General features: G+C 37.9%; 1 protein-coding gene across 1 annotated transcript; it reads left to right on the top strand.

Moving 5' to 3' along the window:
• FAM237B (family with sequence similarity 237 member B) lies at nt 1-3,605 on the top strand. Its single transcript, XM_058833767.1, has 3 exons — nt 1-238; nt 2,187-2,583; nt 3,274-3,605. The coding sequence occupies exons 1-3, from the start codon at nt 164-166 to the stop codon at nt 3,297-3,299; spliced, it is 498 nt and encodes a 165-aa protein (XP_058689750.1). The 5' UTR covers nt 1-163; the 3' UTR covers nt 3,300-3,605.
• The last annotated feature ends 3,534 nt before the right edge of the window (nt 3,606-7,139 follow it).

The following is a 7,139-nucleotide window of genomic DNA, read 5'->3' as shown; positions in this document are numbered from 1 at the left end:
GAAAGAGGTGGGGCTGCCACAGCTCCCTCCACCCTTCCTCCCACCTGAGTTCAGCTGCTGCTGCTGCTGCTGCTTTGCCAGTGGCAGAGTCGTCCGTGTGCACTGTAACCTTGGCATCCTCGGAGCATCCAGCAGCTGCCAGGCACTTGCAGCCCTCTCATGAATGTCTTTCTTTTTCTCCAAGTGGCTGACTTCTGTTTTTCAAGGCTACTGTTTTCTATCTCCTCGCTTAAATACTGTAAGTACAACTTCTGCTGTGGCTCTTTTGTTACTGCCTTTGTGAAATTCCTCTCTCTTGTACTGAATAGTGAGAGTTACTCATTCAAAGTCTCTGAGGTTTGCTGTGGTCTCTGCTCCTGTTTGTGCTGTTCAAATGAGCCCTTAGTATTTCAGTTTTTAGATGGATTAAAACATGAAATTAGAACAACTCCAAGTGTTGGTGGTTTCCTGGCTGCCATTTTCCTACTTTGTAGGAAATTGCCAACGTGTCCTTCCTCTGAATGCTGGTGCCCAGTGAAGTGGAAATGAGAAGAGAAGCCTTTCCATCCCTACTTGTTTGCTGGAACCAGTTTTCTAAGAACCCAAAGAAGAGAAACTAATGCATGGTGATAAACTCTCAGGATGCTGAGGCAGGTAATCCTGCCACCTGCTGAAATGTAGCTGGCCTGGGGTTTTAGGAAGGAGCTAGGCTGGAAAGTATTGGTCTGGCTCAGTTCCTTGGGTGCTGAAGCTGAAGTAAAGGAATACATGACTAGGGACCTCAGTTGGCTGCAGCAGTGTGATTACACATTCAAACAAAAAAAATCATCCCAAGACCCTGAGGCTACAGCAGAAAGGCCTATTTCTAGCTGTCCTGGTTTCTGACCAAGTTTGGTGTGACTGTGAACTCCAAGGTGTCACCCCAACTCTGTATTCTTACAGACATTCCACATAAATGTTGTATGATCTATGGGTTATTCTCTCTTTAATTGCATCACTAGGAGTTGCAGAAGGGATGTCAGTGTGTTAGCACTTGGAAGATATCACAGACTATCTTTTGATATTGACAGTGCCCAGAGGTATTTTGAGTGGAAGAACACACTTGCAATTCTGGCCAAATTCCCAGTAAAATTTGCACAGCTGCCCAAAATGTTGCGTTGTTTGGTTTTTTTTTTCCTGTACAAAATCTCACATAATTTTCATAATTATATTTTACATTCTGAATTGGAAACTGTGAGAATAAGCATGTCACCAGCTACTTGAAATGGAATTGATTTAGGATACCAAAATAAGGGGCACTGTCTGAAAGTTTTGACTGTCTTTTTTTCCTCAGACTTCTTCCTATGCTTGTCTTTTCTGTTTGATTGGCTTCCTCTTTATGTTTATTCTCATGTTCCACTGCACTTTATAAAGATAGAAAGGGCTGATAAAAAGATGAGGTGTTCTAGTGCTGTTCTGTCTAAACTTGATTCAAGGATATGGAATACACATCATAGGAAGCCTGCATTTTTCCCAGGGGGAATTTCTGTATAGTAAAGAACACATATTCTGTAGCATTTGAAATTCTCATTGTGCCTCCTGAATTATTGTTCTTCCCCTCTCCAATTCTCTGAATAGTTTCAGTTTTGCATATATACTAGAAATAATAATGCCAAATAATGTCAAAATTTTACTTAATTTTCTAATATAAGCCAGAAAGGAATTTTCTGTCTTGCAACAGTTTCTGGATGAGTTCATAACATGCCTACATTCACCCAATACAGTGTACAGTCTGATGTACCATTCCTTCATTACCATCTTTCTGAGTCAGACTTTCCATGAAAGACTGCCTGTTTATAATTGTTGTTTGTTTGCAGTAACTTAAAATAGTGTACCACTAGGACTCTTTAAGCATCTGCTATTAACCTGATTTTACTGACAATCCAAGTACAGGAGGTTAAGGAAAGAAATGCTGGTCTCAAGGAGTAGTTCTGACATTGCCTATGGTTACTTCAAACATTTTGCTTCAGGTTTTCATGTTTGAAATAGCATTAACAATTTCTAGGTGCAAATCTAGCTTTCAGCATTAGGGTTCATTGACTGGTATTTATTCCATGGTTTGGAAAAGTATTTTTCTGAATATATGTATAAATTATCTCCTGGGGTACTTATGTGACAATGAACTATGTAACATCAGAATCACTGTGATTTTATACACTTCTTTTCAGGTATCTTCTCGAAGTATGGGATTTGTATGGAAACGATGGTGGTATCTTCAGCTGGGCTGTATATTGATAATGAATTTGGTTTATGCCAACCTAGAGTATCAAAAAGAAACTCCTCCAAGCCTGCGTGAGATTGACCATCAGTGCTGGGAGGCATCATCCCATGGGCTGGTGGAAATGAAGAAACTCAAGGTAGCAGATACAGTCATTGCTCTCTGGGACTTCATGATGTTCCTAAAGGAATCCCCTAAGCCCAAGCACAATGAACTCTTCAATGATTTAGCCCAGAACTTCTGGGATATGTATGTAGACTGTGTGCTCTCAAGATCCCATGGAATGGGCAGAAGACAATTAACATCTCCCAAATATTCTTCCACATACTCACACAGAACTTTAGAAGGTAACTATAGGATATGGTACTAACATTAAACTGAAACAATCCTCACCCTTCATTGTTTAGACAACTCAGGATACTAATTTCCAATTTTCTGTCTTTGCATGTCAAAAGTGTTTGCATCTTTCAATGGTAGCTACTTTCACAATACACGAGACACTAGTAGTTAGGGTATTACATTTCAATAGTTAACAAAGTGTAAAAAATGCTAGGTGTGCATGTGGAAATGTGTGGAAAAGGATACTGCATTCTCTGTTTATCACTGTGTGCATAAAAATGACAATACATTAATAAAGTAATTACAATACTCAAAGTCTCTTGATATCAGGAGTTCAGTCTCAGCTTTGGGGAATCATCATTCTGCAGAAGAGAAGCTCAAATCCCTGACAGTTTGAGCCCTATTCTTCCTACTAAAACTGCTGACATATAATGTGATGTCATGGTCACTGTGACTCACGAAACAGTGACAGGTTCTGGTCACCATGTTCGGGTTTGACTCTGAACTGATGTAGGTGACTTTACATCTTACTAATCAGTCTTAGGTCTGTTGCCCCTGTTCCTCCTCAGCAACAGGCTTTTTTCTAATGTACCCTGTCAGATGATTCAGGTTCTCAGAATGAACATGAAGATTATTTAATAATATAATTTCTAACATCTCACTTGGACAATAACTACCTGTCTTTCATAATCTTGCAGGGTCTGCTTTCACCAATCCATTTTAGGCCAAAAGGGGAGAAGATGAAGATACTTAAACAAGGCAACATCAAAATGAAGGAGCACAAAATCACAATATATATTGTAGGTGTTTGGACAAATCTTTTGGCATAGTTCAATCTCTTTTTATTTTTCCTTTCTTTTTGTATAAAGTATTAAATTGCTCCTAAACTGAAAAGTACATGAACCCCCAGACTGGCACTTTTGCTTTCCTGTCTTGCAGTCTACCAAGCTTGCCTTTTCCTCACTGCATGTGTGAATGTGTTTGGAGTCAGTACCTCTGCTTTCCCATGTAAACGTTAAAGTCTGGATGTGCCATATTTTTGTAGAGTCTTGTCTTTTCCAATAATTCTCTTTTTAAAAGTTAATCCTGATGGAAACCCAATATATTTTTATACATTATGCAACAGAGGAAATGTAAACAAATGTATTTTGTACATTGTCTTGTACATACCATTAAGAACTGCCAAAAAAGGAAAGAGGTGAGACATTAAGCTAAAGGGGAGGATTATGCTTATTGTAATGTCCTGTGCAATCTAGACTTTGTATTTTATCATTGCTTAGTCTAAGCTATGGATTAATTAAAGTATTTTTCTAAGCAGCAAGGTCTGAATAACAGTATTTTTCTTGTCTATTACCATGTTATTTGATAAGCCATCACTACGTGACATGAAGCACAGTACTTTACAAAAGACTGCAAATAAGATGAAGCAGTCCATGCCTGTCATTGCAGGCAACATTGCAGTTGAGATGGGACCAAGTGGCTCTAAAGAGAGACAGACTGACTGGACTACTGCTCTCAGTATAAACCACTGAGCATGGAGATTAACTGCCTCCTTAATCCAATTCTTCTGAGCATAAAAAACCTGAGAAATGCTGACTGTTCTCTGCTTTACTCCTTGGGCAATGCAGCTTGTTCAGTCCCTGTTGTGTTTTAGCCTTTAATGAGATTACAAGTGGTTTTAATAATTTTAGGAAATAGTACTCATAGTAAACCTTCATATGTAACAAGAAATCTATCCCATATAATGCCTAGCTCATATATAGTTTGTAAAATATCCAACAAGTCTCACAGATTTGTAAATGTTCATTTAGGTAAATACAATATTCTAAACAGTATTCTATGAACTTCTAAAATATGTCTCCTACAGTAATCTGGAGAGGGTACAAAGTAGTGAGAGATTTTTCTGGCCCATGAACATCACTTTAGTTTGCTGATAGAAATAATATTGTTGAGCAAATGGAATTATTACACACCCAAACACAGCAGCTTCAGAAATTGATACATTATGATGAGTAGCAGTTTGAGAGCCATCATCTAACCTGCCCCAGCAATATCCAGTTTATAAAGCCGTGTACTGCATTGCATTTGCAACAAATATTTTAACTGGCATAAATCATATTAAAAATGCCCTTACATTTCACTTACATTGATCACCTACAGAAGTGTCAAAGTCTAATAGCATTTTAAAGGGATTGTTTCCTCTATGAGTGGTCTTTTAATTGAATGCCAGAGCAAGGTATCCTATGCAGTTTTAAATGCTTCATCCTTCTTCAGGCAGTAAGTCTGTTTTAATTAGTTTGTAAGACACAAAAGTGCTTAGCATCCACTGTAATTGTTTCCAGAATGTTTGAACAATCAACTGCTATGGTCACCCTGCGGTGTCTGCCAATGGGGCAGGTGATTATGAGCCCCAGATACACAGCAGCAGAACAAATTCCAGCTGGACATTCTATGGTGTACATCTATAAGAGCTGTGGAAAGCCACAGCTGACTACTCCTGGGATGGCAGCATGAGGGATTAACAGTGAATGGGATGCTATTTTCTTCCACCAGTACCTCTTCTTTTTCCATCCCTGGGTTACAGCAGGGACAGGAAGCCCAGTTTCCTGGGTGTTGTATTTTTCCCCCTGCAACAGCCAAACACATGGCTGTCTGGCAAAATCAAAAGCTGCTTGTGTTAGTATTGATTTATGAAGAATAAATGGAAGTATTTGGGGAAATTCTGTCTCCTTAATTCATCAGTCATTATTAATTAACATTAATGCTAAATTAACAAGTGCATTTGCAGCTGATCATTTGCAGTCAGGGTGTCTGTAGCAGAAACAATACATTTGTGGGAGAATGCAGTGGGCCTCATTTTGTGCCTGACTTAAAGTTTTTGCATAAGTAAAACTGACTTCCAGTTAAAGGTTCTTTAGCCATACCTTTGCTACAGTGTATTGCTGTAGCTTTGGCTCAGAAATTGGAAAGACTTACATAAGTCCTCTACATTTTTTTTTTAGTGGGCCTTTGCCTTGCTGCCAGTAGTAATGAGTCACCTACACATTCACGTATGTGCATGTAAAAACGCATGTGAATACCCCTCCCAATGCCACAGTCTTTGGTCTCCTAGTAAAATATGTATAGTTTGGTTTTAACTGTGAAAAGACAACAGACCATACATTCTCTAAACCAGTAATAAAGCAGCAAGGCTGCTGCAGAGCTGTCAGGGAAATACAAACATAAAAAACTGAGCAAGATGACTTGACACAGAAGACTTTAGTGCGAGAATCTTTATATACCTTGGCTAACCTTTTTTGTAGGCAGGCAAGAAATACACAAACAGGGCTAGTTCAATAAAACAAACTTTATACAGATAGTTTTGGGGAAAAGTCATAATGAAATTAGATTATAATTAAAAATTATCAGTCAGCAAAAGGTCAGCATAAAAATTTAAATTAAATTAGCACAGCTCAATTTAATTTCTTTAAGTATTAGATGACTTTCCTACTGTACAATGTGATAACTTTCTTACTCAACAAAGGTTTAACAGACCTGTCCATAAGAAAAATCCTTCTCATTTTTGGAAAACACACAGGTAGCAATTTTTCTAAACCTCAAATACCATTTATCATATGTATGTTTTATTTTATTATTTTCTTAGGGTTCTTCTTTTCATAGAATTTAGGTAGTCAATTTTGAAACAAAACTATTCGCCTTTATTTTTAATGCCACCAGTGCTATATTTGTCTTGTTATGTGACAAACATTTTTAAGATACAATTATACACATACCTATCTCATCCCTCTTTCATGAAGTAAAAAAAGGGAGTTGGAATATGTTTAGCTCAAATTTACTTCCTTTTTTTCAAGCTGCAGTTAAAAAAGCAGAAGTTTGTGCTTTTCTCAAGATGTTGCTGACAGGCAAAAAAGACAGACTAACTGCCAGTTTGCATGTCACAGGATAAAGTCTTGCAATGTCACAGAACTTTATGCCATAGCACTGGATAACAACTGGTTTTAAAATGAAGAGCCTCAGGGAATCTTGTGCTATTGTAATGTAGCGAATTCTGGCACTGACCAAATTAAAAAAGAAAATAGCTCAGAAATTGAGTCATCTACACAAAAGTTTGCTGCTCAGCAGTTTGTGTAGGTATTCCAAAGGTGCCACAGTGGAAGAAGATGAGTTCTTTTTGGAGACAATAGGAATAATAGCCCAACAATTATTAGATTAGTAAGATCAGTTAAATAGCTGTGAGCAATCCAAATGGAGAAGGATGTTGCAGCAGGTCTCTCCAATGGGCTGGAAGAAACTGTTGGCATAAACAAGCTCCTTGGTGAGTGTCTAGATGAAAACTGGGATGTCAGACATCCTGATACTAAAAGTGGCAATTCGAGAAATAAAACAAGCTTGGACAAAAACTATGTGGGTATGGTATTCAGAAAAATGAAGAATCTAATTTTTTTATGTTAAGATTTGTCACCCTGCTCAATGAATATTTAAACTGCAATGTATGGAATGTGTCAGCAAGAGATGGGAATGAAAACTGGACTTGCTAACAACTGGATATTAGCACATAAAGTTA

The sequence above is a fragment of the Poecile atricapillus genome, chromosome 2 (genome assembly GCF_030490865.1).
Source record: "Poecile atricapillus isolate bPoeAtr1 chromosome 2, bPoeAtr1.hap1, whole genome shotgun sequence".
Classification (NCBI taxonomy): domain Eukaryota; kingdom Metazoa; phylum Chordata; class Aves; order Passeriformes; family Paridae; genus Poecile; species Poecile atricapillus.
This window is presented reverse-complemented; position numbering and strand designations above follow the sequence as displayed.

Bases quoted from the DNA above. Each gene is read 5' to 3' on its own strand.
- FAM237B (XM_058833767.1), top strand. From the start codon at position 164: ATGTCTTTCTTTTTCTCCAAGTGGCTGACTTCTGTTTTTCAAGGCTAC. The intron at 239-2,186 runs GTAAGTACAACT...ACTTCTTTTCAG, and splicing joins TATCTCCTCGCTTAAATACT to GTATCTTCTCGAAGTATGGG. The intron at 2,584-3,273 runs GTAACTATAGGA...ATAATCTTGCAG, and splicing joins CTCACACAGAACTTTAGAAG to GGTCTGCTTTCACCAATCCA.